Source organism: Pantherophis guttatus, chromosome 4 (genome assembly GCF_059756535.1).
Source record: "Pantherophis guttatus breed Tessera chromosome 4, ASM5975653v1, whole genome shotgun sequence".
Classification (NCBI taxonomy): Eukaryota; Metazoa; Chordata; class Lepidosauria; order Squamata; family Colubridae; genus Pantherophis; species Pantherophis guttatus.
This window is the reverse complement of record NC_142066.1, coordinates 1,069,819-1,096,903: the sequence shown is the minus strand read 5'-3', so window position 1 is coordinate 1,096,903 and position 27,085 is coordinate 1,069,819. Positions and strand designations below refer to the sequence as shown.

At 45.1% G+C, this 27,085-nt stretch overlaps 2 protein-coding genes across 3 annotated transcripts; one reads left to right on the top strand and one right to left on the bottom strand.

The window, feature by feature from the left end:
* Positions 1-699: 699 nt before the first annotated feature.
* Positions 700-6,139, bottom strand: LOC117658687 (diamine acetyltransferase 1-like). Its single transcript, XM_087891607.1, has 6 exons — positions 6,002-6,139; positions 5,161-5,215; positions 3,894-3,977; positions 2,736-2,837; positions 2,541-2,581; positions 700-1,223 (listed from the first exon to the last, which is right to left on the bottom strand). Exons 1-6 carry the CDS (start codon positions 6,062-6,064, stop codon positions 1,047-1,049), a joined length of 522 nt encoding a protein of 173 aa, XP_087747733.1. The 5' UTR covers positions 6,065-6,139; the 3' UTR covers positions 700-1,046.
* LOC117658171 (asialoglycoprotein receptor 1-like) lies at positions 934-27,085 on the top strand. 2 transcript variants are annotated; one of them, XM_087891606.1, is made up of 9 exons: positions 934-1,151; positions 17,178-17,272; positions 17,551-17,667; positions 18,586-18,681; positions 18,979-19,050; positions 20,667-20,753; positions 25,021-25,172; positions 25,636-25,742; positions 26,745-27,085. In XM_087891606.1, the coding sequence occupies exons 2-9, from the start codon at positions 17,179-17,181 to the stop codon at positions 26,893-26,895; spliced, it is 876 nt and encodes a 291-aa protein (XP_087747732.1). In that variant the 5' UTR covers positions 934-1,151; position 17,178; the 3' UTR covers positions 26,896-27,085. The 2 variants fall into 2 exon arrangements, with proteins under 2 accessions (XP_087747732.1, XP_087747731.1); XM_087891605.1 differs by lacking the exon at positions 934-1,151 and adding an exon at positions 16,183-16,327 and having other exon boundaries at positions 26,745-27,084.

The following is a 27,085-nucleotide window of genomic DNA, read 5'->3' as shown; positions in this document are numbered from 1 at the left end:
GGAGCCCAAAATTTCTCTCGCTAAGCAACACCATTGTTAAGTGAGCTTTGCCCTATTTTACAACTTTTCTTGCCACCGTCGTTCACTGCGGTTGATAAGTGAGTAACCTGGTTGTTAAGTGAATCCGCCCTCCCCCCCATCGATTTTGCAACCTTCTCGCAAAACGGGATCACGGGACGCTGCAACAGGCATAAGTACATGCTAGTTGCCAAGCCGACGAAGTTGGATCACGGGAAGGCTGCAACAGTCGTTAAGTGGGGAAAACGGTCACTTTGAAGTCCCTTTTTTTCCAGCGCCGTTGTCACTTTGAACGGTCACTAAACGAACTGTCGTAAGTCGAGGACTACCTGTAGAAGCCTCAAGGAACCTAATTCCTTCCCGCTTGTGGACTCTCTCTTCCGTTTTTCCCCAAATGGTCAGGAGTTTGGAGTTAAGAAAGGTGTCGGAATTGGGGGGGGGGAAATAAGGGTTTGGAGTGGGGGGTCTTTAAAGATTTTCAGGTTGCCTAAAAGGAAAACTTTTGGAGAAAATCCTGATTTTGATGTCTGAAGATTCAGCCCTTTGCATGCCCGCCCCCCGTTTCCCCCTCCCGTTGGGTGAACAGCCCCCCTAAAGTGGTCTTGTGGGGTGTGTGGGGAAACCAGAGGGGTGCTGGAATCGGGGCCCACTGCCCCAGAAGGACGGAAGCAGCCAGGTTCAAAAGTCACATCGAGAATCCGGTTAAATATTAAAAAGAAAAGATGGTGCCAAATTAGTTACAGAATAAAGGCCACGAGAAAACTTTTGCAAAAGTTTAACTATTTTTTTGTATGGACCTTTCGACCCTCGTGCGGGTCAAAAAAAACGGTCCCGGCATCCATGCTTCCCGGCCGCTTCCCATCCTCCACTTCCCAATTGCTCAGGGCACTTGAGACATGCTCAGGAACACACACTCTCCCTTAGGTCGACCTGGACCGGGCGCGAGGCCAGCCTAGCCAGTGGGGTCTGGTGGGCTGGGAGAGGGGGGGCTCAATCCCATGTCTTCTCGCCCCCCCCCCCGTTTGAGGCTAGACCCGGCTCCGATCCGCCATTTGGCCGAGCCGGTCGCCGTAAATCCGAAACAGATTCCAGCCATCTTGGACGGTGAGGTTCTCGCCTCCACGCCTCTCCAGGTAACTTGTATTTTCGGGCTTCAGGTAGGAAACGTGCATGCGGAGCTCGGAGCAGCCCTCTTGCCAGGCGGCCTGGAATGTGGGGAGGGGAGGGGGGAGAGAAAAAAGCCATTGGCAAAGGGTCAGCATCCCCACCTGGATTGCCCCATCTGGACATCGGGGATAACTGGGACAGAGGAGATGTTGGCCTCCCTTGAGCGACCTCTTCCGCCTTAAGTGGGCAAATTTTGGTCTAGAGGTTTTTAAGGCAGCAGGCTAGAAATTGGGAGACTGGGAATTCTAGTTCTGCTTTAGGCATGGAAGCCGGCTGGGTGACTTTGGGCCAATCACTAGGAGACTGGGAGTTCTAGTTCCACTTTAGGCATGAAAGCCAGCTGGGTGACTTTAGGCCAATCATTAGGAGACTGGGAGTTCTAGTCCCGCCTTAGGTATGAAAGCCGGCTGGGTGACTTTGGGCCAATCACTAGGAGACTGGGAGTTCTAGTTCCACCTTAGGCATGAAAGCCAGCTGGGTGACTTTGGGCCAATCACTAGGAGACTGGGAGTTCTAGTCCCGCCTTAGGTATGAAAGCCGGCTGGGTGACTTTGGGCCAATCACTAGGAGACTGGGAGTTCTAGTTCCACTTTAGGCATGAAAGCCAGCTGGGTGACTTTGGGCCAATCACTAGGAGACTGGGAGTTCTAGTCCCGCCTTAGGTATGAAAGCTGGCTGGGTGACTTTGGGCCAATCACTAGGAGACTGGGAGTTCTAGTCCCGCCTTAGGCATGGAAGCTGGCTGGGTGACTTTGGGCCAATCACTAGGAGACTGGGAGTTCTAGTCCCGTCTTAGGCATGAAAAAGAGCTGAGGTGGCGCAGTGGTTAGAGTGCAGTACTGCAGCTACTTCAGCTGACTGCTAGTTCAGCAGATCAGCGGATCAAATCTCACCGGCTCAAAGTTGACTCAGCCTTCCATCCTTCCGAGGTGGGTAAAATGAGGACCCAGATTGTTGGGGAGGCAATATGCTATTTAGTAGACTGTCTTTGGTGTAAGCCGCCCAGAGTCCTCGGAGAGTGGGCGGCATAGAAATATGACTAATAAATAAATAAATGAATAAATAAATGAAAAGCAGCTGGGTGACTGCAGGCTAATTACCAGAGGACGGTGAGTTCTAGTCCTGCTTTAAGTGTGAAAGCCGGCTGAGTGACTTTGGGCCACTCGTTCCCTCCCAGCAAAGCCTACCTCGCAGGGTTGGTTGTTGTGGGGAAAGTAGGAGGAGGCAGGTGTGTTTGCCACCTTGGGCAATTTGTAAAAATAATGTAAAAATAAAGAGAGAAATCATGAAAGTGGGCGCAGTGGGAGGCCCTTGCGGGATGCCCAGAAGGGGCCAGAAGACGGGGGGGGTCTCACCTTGGCTGCCTCCTTCAGCAGGGAGTTCCCAATCCGCATCCCTGGAAAAGAAGAGAGTTGTGTGAACCAACCCAGGAGTTTTAAACCATGGTTTCCGGAGGAGTAGGCCGTGTGAATGCAGCCCAAGGGGGCTTCCTTGGGAAACCAGGATTACCTGCGGCTTGGCAGGGAAGGTGAACCCAACTGCAATCTCACCTCTGAATTCTGGCATGACGTAAAAATTGTCAATGTAGAGATTTCTCCCTTTCCAGCTGCTGTAGGTATAGGTGGAGAGGACGTATCCGGCCAGGCTGTGACCTGTAGGGAGGGAAGGAAGGAAGGAAGGAAGGGAGAGAGAGAGCGAGAGAAAGAAAGAAAGAAAGAAGGGAGGGAGAGAGAAAGAGAAAGGACAGGAAAGATGAAAAAGGAAGGAAGGAAGGAGAAAGAAAGGAAGGAAGGAAGGAAGGAAAGAAAGAAAGAGAGAGAGAGAGAGAGAAAGAAAGAAAGAAAGAAAAAGAAAGAAAGAAAGAAAGAAAGAAAGAAAGAAAGAAAGAAAGAAAGAAAGAAAATGATAGAGGGAGGGAGGGAGAGAGAAGGGAGGGGAAAGATGAAAAAGAAATGAAGGAAGGAGAAAGAAAGGAAAGAGGAAGGAAGGAAGGAAGGAAGGAAGAAAAAGACGGAGGGAGGGAGAGAGAGAAGGGAGGGGAAAGATGAAAAGAGAAAGAAGGATGGAAAGGAGGAAGAGAGGAAGGAAGGAGAGAAAAGGAAGGAAGGAGAAAGGGAGAAAAAGAAAGAAAGACAGACAGAGAAAGAAAGAGAGAGGGAGGGAGAGAGAGAAAAGGGAGGGGAAAAATGAAAAAGGAAGGAAGGAAAAGGAAGGAAGGAAAACAGAAAGACGGAGGGAGGAAGGGAGAGAGAGAGAGAAGGGAAACATGAAAAAGGAAGGAAGGATGGAAAGGAGAAAGGAAGGAAGGAGAGAAAGGAAAGGAAAAAAGAAAGAGGGAGGGAGAGGGAGAGAGAGAGAAGGGAGGGGAAAGATGAAAAAGGAAAGAAGGATGGAAAGGAGGAAGAGAGAAAAAGAAAGAAGAAGAAAGGAAGGAAGGAAGGCATCTAGTTGAGGTGGGGTCTCCTTAATTTCACACAACAACGCAACTCCCTGCTACTGTGCACAAGAGAGTCAGGAGTGCAAATCCCTCGGGGGGGGTGTCTGTGTGTATCATCAGAGCCCCCCCTCCCCAAGAGCGCCAAGGGGGCAGCTGAGACGGACAGCCGTGACCCCCATATTTTACCCCTTCCCCCTGCCCCCCCTCTTCCCCTGGCCCTGTCAGCCCCCCCCAACCCCCAAAAGAGGGGTCTCCATTGGGGTTCACAGACCTTCGAGGCTCTTCCGCTCCGGAGGGATCTCAGCCACAAAACACTCAAATTTCGGTCGGGGGCCGAATCCGGCTTTTTCCAGTTCTAGAGGAAAAAGGAGGAAAATGCTGTTTTGGGGGAAAGGCCGACTTTTGCCAGCTAGAAAAGGGGGGGGCAGTTAGGGGGGGCAGAGATTTTTATGGGGCCTTCTGTGTTGTGTTTGCGGTCAGATGGTGACTCCCCTTTTTTAATTCACTTTTTTTAAAAAATGTTCTTTTAATTCACATTTTTTTTAACGTTCTTCTCTAGTTTCGTCTTTGATAAATATTTTTTTCTTTTGGATTTTGGATTTCAATCTTTGGAGTAAAATAAAAATTAAAAACAAGAAGGCGACACACCGCACACTTAAGGGTACATTGATGATTGATTGGTTGGTTGGTTGATTGATTGATTGGCTGACATTGATTGATTGATATGCTGCCCTCTCACTCTTGCAGTGATTCTGGGTGGCTTCCAGGGTACCGCTAGTCCTCGATTTACGACCACAATAGCGCCCCGAAGTTCTATTATTAAGCAAAACGGCGAAGTGAGTGTTGCTTCACTTTATGGCATTTCTTTGCCGCCGTTAAGTGAGTGACACAGTTATTCAGTGGATCTGACTTTCCTGTTGTCTGTCAGAAGGTCGCAAAAAGGATCACGTGACCCCGGGACGCTGCGTCCGTCATAAATACGAGTCAGTCGTCGAGCGTCCGATCAGGTGACCGCAGGAATGCCATGACGGTCATAAGTGTGAAGAACGGTCGTAAGTCACTTTTTTTTTCCCGTCGTGCCGTTGTGATGTTGAACGGTCCCTAAACGAACGGCCGTAAGTCGAGGACTACTTGCCATTCATTAAAAGATTTCAGCGAAGCTATTAATTTTTTTTAAAAAAATGAACGACAGATTAAATTGAAGCTGTAAATTGAACGATGAATTGATGGATTAAAATTGAAGCTGCAAAATTTTGCATCCGGGGATCAAGCTGGTTGATATGAACCATGGTTAATTTATGATACCATTTTGGTTAACCATGGTTAATTTATGGTACCATATGGTGGGAACCCAGTTTGTTGAGTTCATGGACCAATGAATTGGGGTCTCCAAACGTGGCCCCTTTAAGACTCGTGGACTTCGACTCCCAGAATTCCCCAGCCAGCCATGCTGGCTGGGGAATTCTGGGAGTCGAAGTCCACGAGTAAAAGTGAATTTTGCACATGCTCAGAAATCCCTTGAATTCCCTATCCCATACCTTGGACGTTGGTGGAGAGGCTTTCCAGAGGAACGTTGTAAATGACGGCAATGTCCTGTGGAGAGAAGAGGGAGAAAAAAATGTCTCGGATTTATGACGGCGGTCAGATCTCAGGGTGCTTGAGTCGCTACAAGGAAGAAACACGGAAGGGGGGGTCCATTTTTGCTCTTATGAGGTCTCATTTTCCTATCCAATTGCAATAAATGAAGTGTTCAAGAAGGCAGGGAGTCCTCAACTTACGACCGTTCGTTTAGTGGCCGTTCGAAGTTCAAAGGACACTGGGGGGAAAAAAACCCTGATTTACGACCGGTCTTCAAACTTGTGAAACGCCGCACGGTCCCATGATCAAAATTCGGATGCTCGTATTTATGACGGTCACGTGATTGGCGACCTCCCCAGCTGACAAGCAAAGAGTCAACGGAGGAAGCCGGATTTGCTTAATGACTGTACGATCTATCTAATGACGGCGATAACTCGCTCAACCACCAGAGCAAAAAAAAAAATAGGCTGGTAAAATTGGTCCCAGTTTTGGTTGTAAGGCGAGGACTATGTGGAAACTAATCAAGGAGAGAAGCAACTTAGAAATTTCCTGACTGTGAGAAACAATGAGCCTGTGGAACTGCTTGCCACCAGAAGTTGTAAATGCTCCAACACTGGAAGTTTTAAAGAAGAGGTTGGATAACCATTTGTCTGAAGTGGTTTAGGGTTTCCTGCCTGGGCAGGGGGTTGGACTAGAAGACCTCCAAGGACCCTTCCAACTCTCTTATTTCATCTACTTTCTATCTATCTACTAGCTGTATTTGTTCTCCTGCACCGCTGTGGCTCGGCCCATCAACCTCACCTTGACCAGGCGCATGATGTCCTTCAGATCCCTGGGGGCGCACGGACGGACAACAAAGCTCATGGTTCCCGGTCCTTCTCTGCTGGCCTCTCTGCCTGCCTCTGGGCTCCAGCCGGCTGCTTTAAGGGCAGGAGAAGTGGGGGGGGAGGGGGTTTCCTCCTCCTCCTCCTCCTCCTCCTCCTCCTCCTCCATAGTTTGACCCACTTGGCAAGATCCCTGCCTTGGCCCCTCCTCTCTGGAGGAAGGAGGGGAAGGGCAGGGAGTGGGGAAAAAAAATAGAAAATGAAAATTAGATTTTAAAAAAATTAAAAAATTAAGATTAAGAAATTAAAACAATCTTAAATTAAACCAAATTGAGGAGGGGGGATCCCTGGTGCTGTCTGGGTTGTTTTCTTGGAGACGTTTCAGGACTCAAATTAGGAAACATCAGCAGGGCTTGAAAAAATTAGAATGAAAAGAAATTAAAATTAAGTTATAGGTTGTGTTAGTTGGAAGGGAGCAAGCAACTTTCTTTCTTTTTCTTTCCTTTCTCTTCATTCCTTCTTTTCCTTGCTTCCTTCCTCTCTTCCTCTGTCCCTCTTTCTTTCTTTCTCTTTCTTTCTTCTCTTCCTTCCTTTTCTTTCCTTCCTTCCTTTCCTCTCTCTTCCCTAACTCCCTTCCTGTCCCTTTCTTTCTCTTTCCTTTCTCTTCCTTCCTTCCTTCTTTTTCTTGCTTCTTTCTCCCTTCCTCTGTCCATCTTTCTTTCTCTTTCTTCTCTTCCGTCCTTTTCTTTCCTTCCTTCCTCTGTCCCTTCTTTCTTTCCTTCCTTCCTTCCTTTATTTCTTTCTTTCCTTTTTCTTCCTTCCTTTCTCCCTTCCTGTCCCTTTCTTTCTTTTTCTTTTTCTTTCTTTTTCTCTTCCGTTCCTTCCTTTCCCCACCCTTTCTTTCTCTTTTTTCTTTTCCTTCCTTCTGTCTCCTTTCTTCCTCCCTCCCTCACTCTTTTTCTTTCCTTCCTTCCTTCTTTCCTTCCTTCCTTTCCTTCCTTCCCCTCCCTTTCTCTCTCCCTCTCTTTTCTTTTCCTTCCTTCCTTCCATCTCTTTTCTTCCTCCCTCCCTCTTTTTCCTTCCTTCCTTCCTTCCTTCCTTCCTTCCTTCCTTCCTTCCTTCTTTTTCATTTCTATAGCCCCCCCGCTAAATCTCGGCAAACGACTGAGCTTCTCAAAATTTAATTTAGAAAAGCTGTAAACAGCCTGGCAGCTTTTAAGAGTTTTGGAAGAATCTTTCTTTTAAAAAAAGTTCCCCAGCGCTACAAACATCACCAAATGGGACTCTGGAGACAGAAATGTCTCCAGATGAGACCCCCAGTGAGAAAAGACCCCCCACCTCCATTCCCAGCAGCTGACATAGAGGTAGACTGGTCCTGAAAGTGGAGGCTCCACCAAGCCAACGTGACCAAGAGCCCTCGCTTGACTCATCCGATGCTCACTCGTTTTAAGGTGGCCCAATGAAGCGGCTCAGCCCCGACCCCTAAATAGAGGTGATTTCGGGGTTCATTTTGTTGGAGTGCTCGGATCTCGAACTCGTGACCAGGCTGCACATTTTTACCAGGTGCCGAGACCGTTGGGCACACGGTGTCCTTCTCGGCTGGCTGCATCATTAATGTTTAGCGTCTTTACAAAGCCTGGGATCTTGCATCACTCGTTCTGGGCTTCGGAGTCCCGTCTCTCCAGGTCCTGGGGAACCCCCCCTCTTGTTTGCGGACACAAACACACAACCCCACAACCACACAGAGTCTACCACATCCCACCCCCCCATCAAAGCTCACAGCCACCTTCCCCAACCTGCTACTCTGCATTGGATGCCAGCCAAGCCAGGGAGCGATGGGAGTTGGAGTCTGAGACACACACATGCCCCCACTCCCACATCACAAGCAGGCTCAGTTGTGTGCGACCTTTCGCACGCACAAAAGTTGTGCTTCGTCAGATGTGGCCGGGAAGGATCAGCGCCCGGAGGGGCCTTGCCGAGATGAGAGCCAGCCATACAAGCCCTCTGCGCAACCATCACACACCTACGCACCACACGGACCCACAACTCATTCTCGGGAATAAAAGAGCCGAAAGACCAAAAGAGGAAGCAAAACTCACACATTTGATGTTTCTTTGTGCGCGTTTTTGTTTCTGTATTTGCTGTACGAGGCTCGGAGTCGCTTCTTATGGGCGGCCGTATAAATCTGAAATAGAATAAAACGCTAAAAAACTTAACAAGTTAATAAATTTATTTATTAGTTCAATTTATTTGCCGCCTTTCTCCGGAGACTCAGGGCGGCTAAATGGAAAAAAAGAATAAATAAAATAAAGCCGAACAATAAGATGAAAGCGTTAAATATAATAAGAAACAACAAATATAACAAACTAAATATAAATAAATAAGAATAAATAAGATAAATAGGAAGTCCTTCAATAAATAAAATGAGGTAGAAATAAAGAAATAAAACAAAATAAAAGCAAATTAAATGAAATGGCAATAAACAATAAATATAATAGCAAAATAAAACAATGAATTAATCCATAAAATAAAGAGTCGTTAATCGAATAAAGATATAGAAATAAAGATATAAAAAACATTAAATAGAATAATAAAGAGTAGATATGACAAAATACTGAATTAAAATAAAGATACAGTAATTAAAGAAAGAAAAATATCTAAAGAAAAATAACAATAAAAGAATAAATAAAAGAAGGCTGCTGAAGGATGATGGGAGTTGGAGTTGCAGGGGTATGGGGAGGTCAAGGGTCTTCCGAGGGAGCCCAGCTGGACCACCTGATAAATATTGGGAGGGGTGGTGGTAAGCCATGTCCCTCCTAGCGGCCAGCTGTTCGTTCCCCCTTGTTTAGCATGGGGGGGGGAGTCCCACATTAAGAAGGACCCTCGGACTGGGGGACCCACTTCCTTGGTTTGATAAGAGGCTGGCTGGCAAATTGGGAGGGGGGGCTTTGCAAGTAGGGAAGGGGGTTTTAAAGGGAGGGGGAGCTTTGCAAGCGGCAGGGGCTCTTAAATGAGTTTTGCAAGAGGGGAGGGGGTTTTAAAGGGAGCGGGTAGAGACCCCTCTCTTGGGGGCGGGGAAACTGACAGGGCCAGAGGAAGGGGGAGGCCTGGGGGGAAGGGGAAAAAGACAGGGGCCACGACTGTCTGACTCAGCTGCCCCCTTGGCCCTCTTGAGGGGGCTCTGATGACACCCACCCACCCACCCACCCCCGGGAATTTGCATCCCTGGCTCCCTTGTGCACAGTAGCTGGGAGATGCCTTGTTGTGCGAAATTATGCATAACCCAGAAGGATAGAAAGGGGACCCTCAACGAGATTCCTTCCTTCCTTCCTTCCTTCCTTCCTTCCTTCCTTCCTTCTTTCTTTCCCTTTCATTCCTATCTTCCTTCCTTCCCACATTCCTTCCTTCTTTCCTTTCTCTCTCCTTCCTTCCTCCTCCTTTCTTTCTTTCATTTCCTTTCTTTCCTATCTTCCTTCCTTCATTACTTCCTTCTTTCCTTTCTTTCTCCTTCCTTCCTTCTTTCCTTCCTCTCTTCTTCCTTCCTTTCCTTTTTCTCTCCTTCCTATCTTCCTTCCTTCCTTCTTTCCTTTCCTTTCCTTCCTATCTTCCTTCCTTCCTTCTTTCCTTTCTCTCTCCTTCCTGCCTCCTCCTTTCTTTCCTTCCTCTCTTCTTCCTCTCTTTCCTTTCTCTCTCCTTCCTATCTTCCTTCTTTCCTTTCCTTTCCTTCTAATCTTCCTTCCTTCTTTCCTTTCCTTCCTATCTTCCTTCCTTCCCTCATTCCTTACTTCTTTCCTTCTTCTTTCCTTTCCTTTCTACCTTCTTTCCTTTCTCTCTTCTTCCTTCCTTTCTTTCTCCTTCCTTCCTTCTTCTTTCTTTCTTTTTGTTGCAATATTTTCAGGATCAGACTCAATAATAATAATAAGAGTTAGAGGTTTAAATATATTTCTCTTTAATTATAATAGGCATTCTATATTCACTGAATGTTCACAGATAGAAGCAAAGAAAATGGTGAAGGTGGCTCCTTATATATACAAAGGGTGGAGCCAAGAGTGGGAGTGGTGAATTATGAATACATTAAGAGTCAAAGAATAAGTTAACCCCTGATATCCCATATATACATTATTTACACATTAGGGAATAAGGCATTTACATCTGACAAATCCCCCTCTAAATGCCGGTTCGCTATACAACACCAATTACATTCAGATTCAGGACAATATAAGACATACAATTTGGAAGTTAAGTATTTGTGCTGTTTAGAAGGTAAAGGCTTCGTCAATATGTCAGCTAATTGTTCAGAGGTATCACAATGCACTGCTTTGATAAATCCATCTTGAGACAATTGTCTCACATGCTTAAATTTTATATCTATATGCCTGGATCTTTGTCCAATGGCATCGGATCTAGATATTTCAATGGCTGCTTTATTGTCTTCATGCATAACAAAAGGCAAAGCAGGTTTTTTCCAAACATCTGAAATTAAATCATTAAACCATACAAGGTTATTTGCAGCTTTGGATAAACAAACATATTCCGCTTCTGTGGTTGAAGTGGCTACCAGTTCTTGTTTACCAGTGTACCAGTAAACTGGACAGTCATTTAACAGAAAAATATAACCAGAAGTACTTTTTCTGCATGATATATCTCCAGCCCAATCCGCATCTGCGTAACATGTAAGTTTTGGTTCTTTATTATCACTAGGTTCTAATACTAGGCAAAAGTCTAATGTACTTTTCAGATATCTTAAAATTCTTTTGACAGCTTCCCAGTGATACATTGTTGGTTTGCTAACGTGCCTTGATAATAAATTGAGTGGTAATGCAATATCTGGCCTAGTCCAATTAGATATATAAAGAAGTGAACCTATGACTGATCTATAAAATGTATTATCCTTGAATTCAGGGGAAGATTCATCAGTATTTCTAAGGAAATCAGTTTGCATAGGAGTGTCACAGGGTTTGGCATTGTTTAAATTGCATTTGTTTAGAAGTTCAATAATCTTATCTTTCTGAGTAAGTTTGAATCCCCTTCTAGTTTTGTTAATTTGTACACCAAGGTATTTGTTTACTTTACCTAGAGATTTCAACGAGAAATGTTCATTTAGCTTGTTTACAAAGATTTCTCTTCTCTCTTTGTGTTTTCCTATATATAAAATATCATCTACATAAATCAATACAAATTCAATGTAATCATCACTCTTTTTGACAAAGAAACAGTTATCAGCAGTGGTAGCGTTGAAATCCATGGTCTTAAGTACTTTTACCAAGCAATCGTACCATCTTTTGCCAGATTGCTTTAATCCGTATAAACTCTTGTTCAATAGCCAAATTTCATTTTTATTAGTGTATTGACTGTGAGGTGCTCTTACATATATTTCCTTATCTAGTTTTGCGTGTAGATACGCAGTCTGTATGTCATATTGAAATACATCAAGATTGAGTGCGGATGCTACTACTAGAGCTGTTTTAACACTCTCTGTTCTTACTGTGGGGGAGTACGTGTCAGTATAGTCCTCCGGATATTTTTGTGCATAACCTTGTGCAACCAATCTAGCTTTGTATAGGGTATTGCCTCCTTCTAGGTTCTTAATTTTATAAATCCACCTGGTACCAATAATTGTTTTATCTTTAGGTGCAATCGCAGGTGTGAATACATTTAATCCTTGCAAACTTTCCATCTCTTTTTTCATAGCTAGTTCCCATTTTTCCTTTTCTTCACGAGGGAGTTTTAATACTTCCTCATATGTATTAGGTGTTATTTGTTCACCATCCATATGCATTATGTAATCTCTGTATTTATTTGGTATTTGATTTCTGTTGTTCCTAATAGCTCTTTCAGGTTTGCTATGGTAGTCATGCAAATATCTCGCTTCCTTTTTTGTTAATGTGTCTGTCTTTATTTTGTGTTGACTATTTGTCCATGTTTTGGTTTTGTTTTTACTTTTGTTGATATTTTGATTTTCTATTGTCCCTTCCTCACGAGATTTTGTATCTATGCATTTATTTGGAAATATTTCATTAAGATGTAATTTAGACCAGTTGGCCTGTTCATGGAACACAGCTGTTCTGGAAACTATAAATTTGTTATTATTATCAATGAATCTGTACCCTTTGGTGCCAGTTTCATATCCCATAAATCTTAGTCTTCTGGATACGTTTTCTCCCTTTCTTCTCAACTGTTTAGGTATGTGTACGTCTGCAGTGACCCCAAATATGTGCATGTGTGCTAATTTTGGTTTCCTATTATACATCACCTCATATGGTGTCTTATTCACAATACTGGACCAGGTTCTATTTTGAGTGTAATTTGAATAATGTAGGGCTTCTGACCAAAATTGTTTGCCTAAACCAGCATCCTCTAATGTGCACCTAATCATGGTTTGTAATGTGGAATTCTTTCTCTCTACAATCCCGTTCTGGAACGCAGAAAATGGACTAGACGTGTAATGTAGCATTCCTCTATCCTTTAACCATTGGGAGAATTCTTTAGACATGAATTCACATCCCCTATCTGTCATAATTTGTTTTATTCTGATATTATGTTGTGTTTCTATGCGTTTGTAAAATTCCTTAAATTTTTGAAAGGTTTCATCCTTGTGTTTTAATGTGTAAACAAAACCATAGCGACTGTAATCGTCTACTATTGTTAGGAAGTAACGTTTTCTATAAGTGATTGATGGAGTTAATGGGCCAACTAAGTCCATGTGTACTAAGTCAAAAATTTTGTTAGTTGATCTGGTGGATGTTTTTGGCCTGGGACTAGTTTTTAGTTTAGTAGATTTACATACTGAGCATTCTAAATAATTTTCACAATTTTTTATTTTGACACCTTCTGCGTGTTCAGTCATTTTTTGTACTACAGGAAAACTTGCATGTCCTAACTTCCTATGTAAGATGTGAGCACACTCGTCATGAATTGGTTTACCTATTTTTGGTTTCTTCTCATTGTGTGTATCTGTGTGATCATGAGATATTTTACATTCATCATTGTCACTGTTACTAGTATTTTCATCATCTGCCTCAATACAATCTTCCATATTTGAATCAATGTTATGTAACCATCTTTCTTTTGTTATCAGATAGGGTAGGCCTCCTTTAATCATCACAGTGCCTACATTTGTTTTATTCTTCTCTAAAGTTGCTTTTCCCTTTGAGAAAACTATATTGATGTCAGAATCTCTGCTTAGTTTTATGGCACTTAGTATGTTATGAGGTATTTCTGGTATTAACAATACCCCCTCTATTTTTCCTAGACCAGGCAAGGTCACATTCCCTCTGCCTAATACTTGAACTTTTTCTTGATTAGCTACCTTTATTACAAACTTATCTTCTGTAAATGAAGACAATATATTTTTGTTATTAGTGGTGTGATTAGTTGCCCCAGAATCAATAAGCCAATTATTGTTCTCATTTTGTTGCGTTTTAGTGTTGTCTTGTTTATTTAGTCCATTCAGTGAACCAGATTTTCTCTCTTTTGAATTTTCTCTGCCCCCTCTACTTTCTCTGTAATTTGGTGGGCTTCTATATTTATGTCTATCTGTGGAAGACTGTCTATAATTGTATTTATTCCTATATTCTGACCTATGTCTTTCCTTTGAAATTTTGGGACAATCTCTTCTATTGTGTTCCCTGGACCCACAATTGTGGCATTTAAAAGTTTCATTATATTTTTCTTGGAAAGCTACCTTCCTAAAAGATTTGTGTTCTGTGTGATTGCTATAACGATTTTTTCTTGAATTGTCTTCTGCTATCAATTTGTTAGACAGACTTTCTATTGATAAATATCCTAGATTGATGGTGTCTAAGTGTGACATAAAACTATCCCATGATGAATCAAGTGAGTTGATAATAACACTTTTCATTGTTTGATCTGAAATCACTTCCCCCCTCAAATGCAGCTCAGCTCTTATTTTGTTTAAAGATATTAAATGCTCACTTATGGAAACCCCTGGTTTTACTCTGGAAGAAAAGAAGTCCTTAGACATTCTTGTGGTGGTAGCTACACTATCGCTGTGAAACAAATTGAACATGCATTGAATTATTTCTGAAACAGTTAGATTTGGTTTCATGCTATGATACATTGCAGGAGACACGCTAGATATTATTAAGAAAAATGCCTTATGGTGTAAACAATCTATTTTTAAAGTCCAAGGTCTTCTTGGGGGACTAGTGATAAAAAATAGTAAATTTTCTTTCATAAAGACAACCTGGAGCTGTTGGTACCATTCTTGCAAATTAATGCCATCAACCCTAAGTTTTGGGAAGTCACTGGGTAAGTTTCCCACATTATTTTGTTCATTACTTACAACCTGAGGTAGTCCGTGGTCTCGCAAGTGTAGGAAATTGCAAAACGGCATGGGGATGCTCGCAACGAGTCTGCGCGGTTCTCTGGCCAGTTCAAGTCTTTCCGGACCGTCTACGTAGTTTCGCACATGCGCGTTGTTCATTTCTTCTTTGGCGTCGTCGTGGAAGGTTCTCTCCATTGTAGCTCGCTCGCTCCGCTCCTCTTCAGACGAGTCGGTCTCTGGCTCGGTCTTAGGAGTTCTGATGGCGGCGACTGTTCTTCTCTTTCTTTTGGGTGCGTTGGCACTTGCTTCGGTCTGCGGTGTAGGGCGGAATCGACATGGCTCTCTGGGCTCGGGCGTCATCGCTCTCGAAGTCAGGATGGGAGCGTGCAGGTCTTGAAGTATCGGCTTGTTCGCTTGCTTCTTCGTTGGCGCTTTGGAAATTTTTAATTTTGGCCCAAATGCTGCAAAAAGTGTCTTCATTGCTGACTTTACTTGGGATTTCGTTAAGTCGTCTTCACTTTCTGATTCTGGCTCTTCCGAAGAGTTTGAATCCTCCTTTTCACTTTCGTTGTCTGATAACGTTTTTCGCGCCAGAAATTTTGAACTGAGCATTTTGATTGGCTCTGCTTCGCTCACTTTGGAGGCTTGTTGAAACCAAGATGGCTGCCATTCAAAATTTCGCGCGGGATCACATCTTTTCTTTTTCATAACGACTTTCTCTGTAGTCATATCACTCACAGTTTTTTGGTCTTTGGGTTTCTCTTTAGCGATGTTTTTCTCTCTCGCTGCTCCGCTGTTCTTCAGCATTTCTTGGAGGTTCGCGATGAGGCTTTCATCATTCTTCTGGCTTTTTAATAACTTCAATATCTCTGACCTGAGTTCGTTATTTTCTATTTCGATTTCCTCCTGGCCATCATTTTCATTTATTAATTCTTCTTCTTCAGTGGTGTATTCTCCGGATTCTCTCGAAATCGCGTTTGTGGATTCGTTGATTATTTCTTGTTCAGTTTCTATTTCTTTGCTGTAGGCCCTGGTGTTGGGCCTATCTTTCTTAGACATTTTTAGGTATTTATTGAGTCAATTAACCATCCTCTGCTACCAGCTTGTTGCAATATTTTCAGGATCAGACTCAATAATAATAATAAGAGTTAGAGGTTTAAATATATTTCTCTTTAATTATAATAGGCATTCTATATTCACTGAATGTTCACAGATAGAAGCAAAGAAAATGGTGAAGGTGGCTCCTTATATATACAAAGGGTGGAGCCAAGAGTGGGAGTGGTGAATTATGAATACATTAAGAGTCAAAGAATAAGTTAACCCCTGATATCCCATATATATATTATTTACACATTAGGGAATAAGGCATTTACATCTGACACTTTTCCTTTCCTTCCTATCTTCCTTCCTTCTTTCCTTTCTCTCTTCTTCCTTCCTTTCCTTTCTCTATCCTCCCTCCCTCCCTCCCTTTTCCTTTCCCCTCCCTCCCTCCCTCCCTCCCTTCTATCCTGCCTTTATTAATGTCCCGTTCTTCGGTGATCTTTTTCAATCCACCCAACTTGAAGATGGGTGGATTTCAACTCCCAGAATTCTGGCTGGGGAATTCTGGGAGTTGTAGTCCGCCCATCTTCAAGCCATCAAGGTTGAGAAACCCTGACCTGCTTCCAATTTACAGTGCATTTTTTTTAAGCAAATTGTACACTCTGGAGAGAAATAATATTGACAGAGCAAAGGTCCCGTGGGGAGGGATTGGGGGGGGGGGAGAGGACAGAAGTGGCCACACTGCTTACTCCTACAGGCTGGTCCAGCCCCCTCAGGCCAGCCCTGCTTTCAGAGCAGCCGGGCAGGGTGGGTGGGGAATGGATTTGGTGACGGATCTTTGCGGTGCCCAAACTTTGCCCGGGATAGCCTTCTAACCAAGCTTGGGTGAGCAGAGGGATCTGGTTGCCAGTGGCCTGCAAGATCCACGAAGGAAGAGGAGGGGGTGCAGGGCAGCATGGCGACTTCGGTGGTCAAGTGAGTAGCCAGGACGTGGTCAGGAGCTTCCTCCCCTGAGTCCCAAGGAGAGCGATGCCGTGGGGTGATTAACAGAGTGGGAAGGGACCTTGGAGGTCTTCTAGTCCAACCTCCTGCTCAAGCAGGAGAACCTACACCATTCCAGACAAGTGGCTGTCCAATATCTTCTTAAAAACCTCCATTGATGGAGCACCCACAACTTCTGGTGGCAGGCAGTTCCACGGGTGAATTGTCCTCGCTGTCAGGAAGTTTCTCCTTAATTCCAGGTTGCTTCTCTCCTTTATTAGTTTCCATCCGTTGTTTCTTGTCCTGCCTTCTGGGGCTTTGGAGAATAGGGGGACCCCCTCCTCTCCTTTGGGGCAGCCCCTCAAATACTGGAACTCTGCTCTCATGCCACCCCTGGTCCTTCTTCTCATTTGACTGGACGTGCTCTAACTTGGGAGTTAACAGACTAACAGAGTTGGAGGGGACCTTGGAGGTCTTCTCATCCAACCCCCTGTTCAACCAAGAGACCGTCTGAATACTCAGCAATGGCCGTAAATGTGGAAAGTGTCATAAATCACTTTTTTTTTCAGTGCCTTTGTAACTTCAAACCGTCACTAAATGAATGGTTGTAAATTGAGAACTAGCTGTATAGTAAAATGACTCTTGGCAGTTTACAGCTGAAGAGGAGACGTTGTGTTGCGGAGGGGGGGGAATGTTGGGTTGTTTCTCTTCAGACCAGCATTCTCAATCATGGCCACTTGAAGATGGGTGGACTTCAATTCCCAGAATTCCCCAGCCAGCGCAAGCCCCTTCCCCATTGCCCCCCCTACAATTTCTCCCACCCATCTCTGCCCATTTTCCCCAGCATGGAAGCCTCCGAGGCCCCCACGACGCCCGAGACGTACGAGAACTTCCAGTCTGCAAATGAGGAGAAGGAATACGAAACACACTTTGAAAAAGGTACCTGGAAGCAGATTCGAATCATGCACCGGCTGATTTTGGGTGGGGGGGGAGACATGGGTTGGTGGGGTGGGAACCTGGAGACCTCCTCCTTTGGGGGAGCCATGTCATGGTCCCGAGGAGGGGTCAGGGGGCTTCAAGCCCAGAAGGTGGAAAGGGCTTCTCAGAGATTCTAGCACCTCGTTTCCCCAAGGGAGAGACCCCCACCCTGCAAATGTCCATTTCTGGTCCTCGAAGGATGGGTAGGGGGTCTTCAGGCCATCCTTCTCTTTGCCCAGACTTCCCGTTGTCGAAGTCCTTCCCCCAGCGTGTCTGTCCCACCAGCCGGCTCCTTCTGGTACTGATGGTGTTCTGTGGCGTTCTGATCCTCTCGGTCAGCATCCTGGGCATTCAAGGTGAGTGTGTCACACGAACAATCTGGGACTTGTGGGTTGTGCGAGGCCCTAGGGAGGAGGAAACGCCAGGCAGACCCGGAGATGGAGAACGAGCGTGCAAGAGGGGAAGTAAAAGAAGGAGAGAAACGTGGATTGGTCCGTGTGAAATCCAAAGCTGCTGGAGTCTAAGGGATGGAAATGCAGGGAGACACCGTGTTTAGTTTCCGGGTGTTGTAGGATCTGGCCAAAGCTGGAGGGGCTGTTGCATGTCATCTAGTCCCACCCCACCTACAGGTAGTCCTCGATTTACAACTGTAATTGAGCCTGTAGTTTCAGTCATAACTGAAAATGGGAAATGAAGAAGAGAAACGTGGATTGGTCCATGTGAAACACAAAGCTGCTGGGATGGCTATAAAGGCAGGCAACCACTGTGTTGTTTGTTTTAACCTGAGTTTTGGGTGTTGTCGGAATAGGCCAAAACTAGAGGGCTGCCCCACATCATCCAGTAGTCCCACCCCAACTACAGGTAGTCCCTGATTTACAACCGTAATTGAGCCCACAGTTTCAGTCGTAACTGAAGACGGGAAGGAAAGAAGGTTTTGTCAGAATAGGCCAAAGCTAGAGGGCTTTTCCACATCATCCAGTAGTCCCACCCCCATCACAGGTAGACCTCGATTTACAACTGTAATTGAGCCTGCAGTTTCAGTCATAATTGAAAATGGGAAAGAAGAAGAGAAACGTGGATTGGTCCATGTGTGAAGCCCCCACAGACACCTCCTATGGAATGGCAATAAATTCAGGCAATTGCTGTAGGGTTTTTTTTGTTTTGACCTGGGTTTCGGGTGTTGTAGGAATAGAGAGAATAACAGAGGGAGGTAAGGTTACTGGTTGCCCCCCCCTCCCTCGGCTCTGCTTCCTCCCTCCCCCTCTCTGTTCCAGGTGTCCGGTTCACCCAAAGCCTCCAGGGCACCCAGAAGGGGGTGCAGAATCTTACCCAGACGGTCCAGCAGGAGGTCACCAACCTCCAGGCCAAAAGTAAGGAGCCAGAGGGGGCGAGAAGCAGCATGCCAGCACCCGACCCCTTCTTCCCCCACCCAGCCCCATCCCTGGGGCTCCATTTTCCCAGGTGGGATAGGCATCCACTGGGGGGCACTTGTTGGAGAATGGGGGGCAAGCTTTCTCTTGGGAGGGTCGTAAGAAAGGGAGGTTGCTGGTGCGATTCCCGCCAAAGAAGGGGCCCTCCTTCTCCCAAAGTCCTTGGCTCTAGAACTCTTGGGGGACCGTGGGAATGGGCCCCACTCCAACCGGGCCCTCCTTCTTGTCCTCTTTAAGGGAACAGCACCAGGACGAGACTGGCTGAGCTGCGGAAAAGTTTGGAACAGGAGAACAATAAGCTGTTCAATGGTCAGCATTTTTCTCCCCGGAAACAGCCTTCTTCCAGCTGGGGTGCAGTTGTTGTGGGGGGGGACTTGGGGTCCCTATGGAGGAATAAGGGATGCTTGTTGTTGCCTTTCTCCAGTCTCAAAATCCCTGGCAAGAGAAAGAGGACACAACCGCTGCAGTCAACGTCAGGAGAGGATTCTAGCAATTCTTTATTAAAAGGCAGCTGCTTTCATGAGCCAGCTCAACTGGCAGCTGCAGCCAACCAGGCAACCTGTCTCCCCCTCCCTTTCTTTCCCCCTCCCCAATTGAATCCCCTCCATCAGCCCAGCCTCTCCAAGCACCAACGAAGGGAGTTGTTGCTGTCGCAGCTTCTCATTAAAGCACCCGCTTTTGAATCAAATGCTTTAGCGGGTTTTTTGGAATCGTGGATTAACACGGTGTTTTTCAAACGTGGCCACCGGAAGATGGGTGGACTTCAACCCCCAGAATTCTCAAGAACTCTCCCAGAATTCCCCAGCCAGCATGCCCCCGTGAAGGGAGCTGCTCACGCTTATGAAAGCAGCTGCCTCTGAATCAGATGCCTCAGTGGGGGTTTTTGGCACCCCAATTAACACGGTGTTTTCCAAACTTGGACACTGGGAGATGGGTGGAATTCTGGGATTTGAACTTGGGGTTCAAACTTTCCACTTGTCAAGTTTGAACTAGAGAATTGAGATATCTGATTGGGAATGTTTTAACAGCGGCTAGAATTGTGTTTGCTAAAAATTGGGAAAACGAGAAAGTACCAACTCAAGATGAAGTTACTAGGAAGATTATGGAATGTGCTGAAATGAGTAAATTGACATTTGAAATTAGAGAAGAAGAAGATAAACAATATTATAAGATATGGGATTTATTTTATCTATGGCTAGATAATAAAACCTGGAAATGAAATGAATGAAATGAAGCCAGGAGCCTGGATAGCTCAGCAGACTAATGCATTGTAATTTAACTCCAGCTGTCTGCAATTAGTAAGTTCGAATCTCACCAGGCTCAAGGTTGACTCAGCCTTCCATCCTTTGTAAGGTAGGTAAAATGAGGACGCAGATTGTGGGGGTAATAAGCTGACTTTGTATAAAATATACAAAAGTATGAAGGCTATTGCTTAGCGCCTTGTAAGCCGCCCTGAGTCTCCGGAGAAGGGCGGCATATAAATCAAATTTAAAAAAAAAAAAAATGAAACATGAAATGAATTTTATAACTATAATATTTGAAAATAATTTTTATGAAGCGATAAAGCCCTGGTTAAATAAAGGATAAATGAGGATACTTATTTGTTTGATATGTGAGAAATTAGATAATTATTAAATTTTGAATATGGGGATGAAGCACAAAAGACTTGCAACCGATAGACACACTGTTTGCAATTGTAATGGATGATGGATTGGTGTTTTAGGTTTTGTTTTAAAATTCAAAAAAAAATTCAAAAAAAAAAGTTTGAACAACACTGGACCACCCACAAGGTCTGCCACTGAGATGGGGGAGCATCAGGGCAAGGACGGGGGTCTTTCAGGGATAGGGATGGGCTTCGGTTCTCCTCTTGGGATCCTGCCGTGTTTGGGTGAAGCTTCTTTCTACTTTTCTTGCTCTTCTTCCAGTGATGGTACAGGTAGAGATTCAGCTGGACACCCTGGAAAAGAACACCAGAGCTTTGCGCTGTGAAATTATCGAAATGAAGAGCAACGGTAAAAAAAGAGAGCCAGATTTTCTTTCTTTTCTTTCTCTCCTCTCCTCTCCTCCCCTCCCCTCATTTATTCTTCTCTTCTCTCCTCTCCTCTCCTCTTCTCCTGTTGTCTAGTCTTTTATTCTTCTATTCTATTCTATTCTATTCTATTCTATTCTATTCTATTCTGTTCTGTTCTATTCTATTCTATTCTTCTCTCCTCTCCTCTCCTCTCCTCTCCTCTCCTCTCCTCTTGCCTCCCATCTTCTAGTCTTTTATTCTTCTATTCTTCTCTTCTCTTCTCTTCTCTTCTCTCCTCTCCTCCCCTCCCCTCCCCTCCCCTCCCCTCATTTATTCTTCTCTTCTCTCCTCTCCTCTCCTCTCCTCTTCTCTCCTCTCCTCTTCTCTCCTCTTTCTCCCGTTGTCTAGTCTTTTATTCTTCTATTCTATTCTATTCTATTCTATTCTATTCTATTCTGTTCTGTTCTGTTCTGTTCTGTTCTATTCTATTCTTCTCTCCTCTCCTCTCCTCTCCTCTCCTCTCCTCTTGCCTCCCATCTTCTAGTCTTTTATTCTTCTATTCTTCTCTTCTCTTCTCTTCTCTCCTCTCCTCCCCTCCCCTCCCCTCCCCTCATTTATTCTTCTCTTCTCTCCTCTCCTCTCCTCTCCTCTTCTCTCCTCTCCTCTTCTCTCCTCTTCTCCCGTTGTCTAATCTTCTATTCTATTCTATTCTGTTCTGTTCTGTTCTGTTCTGTTCTGTTCTGTTCTGTTCTGTTCTATTCTTCTCTCCTCCTCTCCTCTCCTCTCGCCTCCCGTCTTCTAGTCTTTTATTCTTCTCTTCTTCTCTTCTCTTCTCTTCTCTTCTCTTCTCTTCTCTTCTCTCCTCTTCTCTTCTCCCATCATCTATTCTTCTCTTCTCTTCTCTTCTCCCATCGTCTATTCTTCTCTTCTCTTCTCTTCTCTTCTCTTCTCTTCTCTTCTCTTCTCTTCTCTTCTCTTCTCTCCTCTCCTCTCCTCTCCTCTCCTCTTCTCCCGTTGTCTAATCTTTTATTCTTCTATTCTATTCTATTCTATTCTATTCTATTCTATTCTGTTCTGTTCTGTTCTGTTCTGTTCTGTTCTGTTCTGTTCTATTCTATTCTATTCTATTCTTCTCTCCTCTCCTCTCCTCTCCTCTCGCCTCCCATCTTCTAGTCTTTTATTCTTCTATTCTTCTCTTCTCTTCTCTTCTCTTCCCTTCCCTTCCCTTCCCTTCCCTTCCCTTCCCTTCCCTTCCCTTCCCTTCTCCTCTCCTCTCCTCTCCTCCCATCATCTAATCTTTTATTCTTCTATTCTATTCTTCTCTTCTTCTCTTCTCTTCTCTTCTCTTCTCTTCTCTTCTCTTCTCTTCTCTCCTCTTCTCCCGTTATCTAGTCTTTTATTCTTCTATTCTATTCTTCTCTTCTCTCTTCTTCTCTCCTCTCCTCTCCTCTCCTCTCCTCTTCTCTTCTCCCATCATCTATTCTTCTCTTCTCTTCTCTTCTCTTCTCCGATCGTCTATTCTTCTCTTCTCTTCTCCCATCATCTATTCTTCTCTTCTCTTCTCTTCTCTTCTCTTCTCTTCTCTTCTCTTCTCTTCTCTTCTCTTCTCTTCTCTTCTTTCCTCTCCTCTTCTCTCCTCCCGTCATCTAGTCTTTTATTCTTCTATTCTATTCTTCTCTTCTCTTCTCTTCTCTTCTCTTCTCTTCTCTTCTCTTCTCTTCTCTTCTCTTCTCTTCTCTCCTCTTCTCCCGTCATCTAGTCTTTTATTCTTCTATTCTATTCTTCTCTTCTCTTCTCTCTTCTCTCTTCTCTCTTCTCTCTTCTCTCTTCTCTTCTCTTCTCTTCTCTTCTCTCCTCTCCTCTCCTCTCCTCTCCTCTCCTCTTCTCTTCTCCCATCATCTATTCTTCTCTTCTCTTCTCTTCTCTTCTCCCATCGTCTATTCTTCTCTTCTCTTCTCTTCTCTTCTCTTCTCTTCTCTTCTCTTCTCTTCTCTTCTCTTCTCTCCTCTCCTCTCCTCTCCTCTTCTCCCGTTGTCTAATCTTTTATTCTTCTATTCTATTCTATTCTGTTCTGTTCTGTTCTGTTCTGCTCTGTTCTGTTCTGTTCTGTTCTGTTCTGTTCTATTCTATTCTATTCTATTCTATTCTGTTCTGTTCTGTTCTGTTCTGTTCTGTTCTGTTCTGTTCTATTCTATTCTATTCTATTCTTCTCTCCTCTCCTCTCCTCTCCTCTCGCCTCCCATCTTCTAGTCTTTTATTCTTCTATTCTTCTCTTCTCTTCTCTTCTCTTCCCTTCCCTTCCCTTCCCTTCCCTTCCCTTCCCTTCCCTTCCCTTCCCTTCTCCTCTCCTCTCCTCTCCTCCCATCATCTAATCTTTTATTCTTCTATTCTATTCTTCTCTTCTTCTCTTCTCTCTTCTTCTCTCCTCTCCTCTCCTCTCCTCTCCTCTTCTCTTCTCCCATCATCTATTCTTCTCTTCTCTTCTCTTCTCTTCTCCGATCGTCTATTCTTCTCTTCTCTTCTCCCATCATCTATTCTTCTCTTCTCTTCTCTTCTCTTCTCTTCTCTTCTCTTCTCTTCTCTTCTCTTCTCTTCTCTTCTTTCCTCTCCTCTTCTCTCCTCCCGTCATCTAGTCTTTTATTCTTCTATTCTATTCTTCTCTTCTCTTCTCTTCTCTTCTCTTCTCTTCTCTTCTCTTCTCTTCTCTTCTCTTCTCTTCTCTCCTCTTCTCCCGTCATCTAGTCTTTTATTCTTCTATTCTATTCTTCTCTTCTCTTCTCTCTTCTCTCTTCTCTCTTCTCTCTTCTCTCTTCTCTCTTCTCTTCTCTTCTCTTCTCTTCTCTTCTCTCCTCTCCTCTCCTCTCCTCTCCTCTCCTCTTCTCTTCTCCCATCATCTATTCTTCTCTTCTCTTCTCTTCTCCCATCGTCTATTCTTCTCTTCTCTTCTCTTCTCTTCTCTTCTCTTCTCTTCTCTTCTCTTCTCTCCTCTCCTCTCCTCTTCTCCCGTTGTCTAATCTTTTATTCTTCTATTCTATTCTATTCTGTTCTGTTCTGTTCTGTTCTGCTCTGTTCTGTTCTGTTCTGTTCTGTTCTGTTCTGTTCTATTCTATTCTATTCTTCTCTCCTCTCCTCTCCTCTCGCCTCCCATCTTCTAGTCTTTTATTCTTCTATTCTTCTCTTCTCTTCTCTTCTCTTCTCTTCTCTTCTCTTCTCTTCTCTTCTCTTCCCTTCCCTTCCCTTCCCTTCCCTTCCCTTCCCTTCCCCTCTCCTCTCCTCTCCTCCCATCATCTAATCTTTTATTCTTCTATTCTCTTCTTCTCTTCTTCTCTTCTCTTCTCCTCTTCTCTTCTCTTCTCTTCTCTTCTCTTCTCTTCTCTTCTCTTCTCTTCTCTTCTCTTCTCTTCTCTTCTCTTCTCTTCTCTTCTCTTCTCTTCTCTTCTCTTCTCTTCTCTTCTCTCCTCTCCTCTCCTCTCCTCTCCTCTCCTCTTCTCCCGTTATCTAGTCTTTTATTCTTCTATTCTATTCTTCTCTTCTCTCTTCTCTCTTCTCTCTTCTTCTCTCCTCTCCTCTCCTCTTCTCTTCTCCCATCATCTATTCTTCTCTTCTCTTCTCTTCTCTTCTCTTCTCCGATCGTCTATTCTTCTCTTCTCTTCTCCCATCATCTATTCTTCTCCTCTTCTCTTCTCTTCTCTTCTCTTCTCTTCTCTTCTCTTCTCTTCTCTTCTTTCCTCTCCTCTTCTCTCCTCCCGTCGTCTAGTCTTTTATTCTTCTATTCTATTCTTCTTCTCTTCTCTTCTCTTCCCTTCCCTTCCCTTCCCTTCTCCTCTCCTCTCCTCTCCTCTCCTCTCCTCCCATCATCTAATCTTTTATTCTTCTCTTCTCTTCTCTTCTCTTCTCTTCTCTTCTCTTCTCTTCTCTTCTCTTCTCTTCTCTCCTCTCCTCTCCTCTCCTCTCCTCTTCTCTTCTCTCCTCCCATCATCTAGTCTTTTATTCTTCTATTCTATTCTTCTCTTCTCTTCTCTTCTCTTCTCTTCTCTTCTCTTCTTCTCTATTGGAAGGCTGCTATCATGTCCCCCCCCACCCCCCAATCCTTCTTTTCTCTAGACTGGCCAAACCCAAATCCTGCAACCGTTCTTTTGTCTGTTTTAGTCTCCAGGCCTTTGATCCTCTTAGTTGCTCTTCTCTGCACTTTTTTCCAAAGTCTCAACTTCTTTTTTTTTGGCTCTGACGCCCCGATCTTTTCTCTCCCCCTCCCCAAACCCCCCCAGGCAGCAAAAGTGGCTGCTGCCCCCGAGGCTGGGTGAACTTTCGCTCCAGCTGCTACTGGACCACCCAGTCCACGGACACCTGGCAGGGGGCCAAAAAAGACTGCGAAGATAAGAAAGCCCACCTGGTCATCCTCAACTCCGCCGATGAGACAGTAAGTAGGCCGGGCTATTCCCTGGGACTCCAGCAGGGGGCAGGAGAGAGGGCAGCTCTTCCTCCCACACTGGCTTTGCCATGTTCCGCCCTTACAGCCAGTCCTTGACTTACAACGGTTTGCTTAGTGACTGTTCAAAGCGACTTCGGCACCGGAAAGAGCGACTTACGACCGTTTCTCACCCTTACGACCGCTGCAGCATCCTTGCGGGCACACAATCCCAATTCGGACGCTCGGCCATTGGCTCCGATTTATGACGGTTGCAGCGTCCCCAGGGGTCGCCTGATCCCCTTTTGTGACCTTTTGACCAGGTTCACTTAACAACCACGTTCTTAATTCACTTAGCAACCGTGGGAAGAAAGGTCGTAAAATGGGGCAAAATTAACGTAACAGCTGTTTCGCTTAGCAACGGAGATTCGGGGCTCAGTTGTGGCGGTGAGTCACTCGTGTTTTCTCCCGCCAGGACTTCGTGAAGCGCCACAGACAGGGAAGTAACACCTGGATTGGCTTGACCGACTCCAGCGGGGACTGGAAGTGGGTGGACGGATCGGCCTACAGCGTGGACCCAAAGTGAGTCCAGTCGACCGTTGGCTCTCTCCCCCCCACACACAGGGAATTAAAATTAGCCCCCCCCCCATTTTTACCAGGAGACTCATTATATTTTATCATCATCCTCATTTAATGACCCCTACTGAATGGAGGTCATTAAAGGAGGGTTTTACTGGCCGGATGCCCTTCTTGTCGCCAGTGAGGAGTTTTGTTCCGCAGATACATTCTCAGTGTGCCCAGAGGGAGAGAAAGATTAACGAATATGAACTCTGTTAATCTCTTAAAGCTGTTTGTGAGGCCACGGCACCACCCTACCCGTTCTGTTTTATGCCACGGATAAAACAACGGCATCTATTTTCATGGGGGCACAAAATGCCTCCGGGAAGCCCCTGTCTGGCCTGAGATATTTGGAATCCCCCTTTCATGGGGTTTATCCCTGGTGGGCTTCTCCTTCTGCTCCCGCCTGGCTTGGCTCGGGGGAGAGGTCGAAACAGGGAAAGGAGGAGCAGAACAGGGTGACAGGCTGGGGGCGATGGGAGTTGTAGTCCAAAATGTGGAGGGGGGGGAATGAGGTTGGAGATGGTTGCTTTGAGGTGCCAGGAGATATTCAATGTGATTCATTTTTCTTTTGTTGCCTTCCATTGTTCCTTCCTTTCCTTTCCTTTCCTTTCCTTCCTTCCTTCCTTCCTTCCATCCTCCTTCCCTTCCTCTCTTTCTTTTTTCTGTCTCTCTCCCTTCTTTCCCTCCCTCCCTGTCTTCTCTCCTTCATTTCTCCCTTCCTTTTATTTTCCCTCCGCCTCCCTCACATCTCCTTCTTTCCTTCCCTCCCTCCCTTTCTTTTTCTTTCTTTTTCTTTCTCTCTCTCCCTTCTTTCCTTCCTTCCCTGTCTTCTCTCCTTCATTTCTCCCTTCCTTTTATTTTCCCTCCGCCTCCCTCACATCTCCTTCCTTCCTTCCCTCCCTCTTTCTTTCTTTCTCTCTCTCTCTCTCTTTCTTTCCTCTCTTTCTCTTTCCCCCATTTTAGAGACTGGGATGTAGGCCAGCCAGACCACTGGTACGGCCACGGCAGTGGGGGCGGGGAGGACTGCGCCCACATGATATCCAACGGCCTTTGGAACGACAACGTCTGTTTGCGCATGTTCACCTGGGTGTGCGAGATGGAGCTGGGCATCTGAACCACCCCACAGCCAGCCCCTCCTCCCTTGGCCGGCGGCTCTCGGTCCACGTGCGAATGTCCTGGGAGGCTTCTGGCAGCCCATCACAAAGGCCTCCTGCAAAGGTCCGTCTCTCGCACCCGGGACCCAGAGAGGGCTTAAACGCTGTAAAAACACCCGGGTGGGGGTGGGGGTGGGGTGGGGGTTCAAG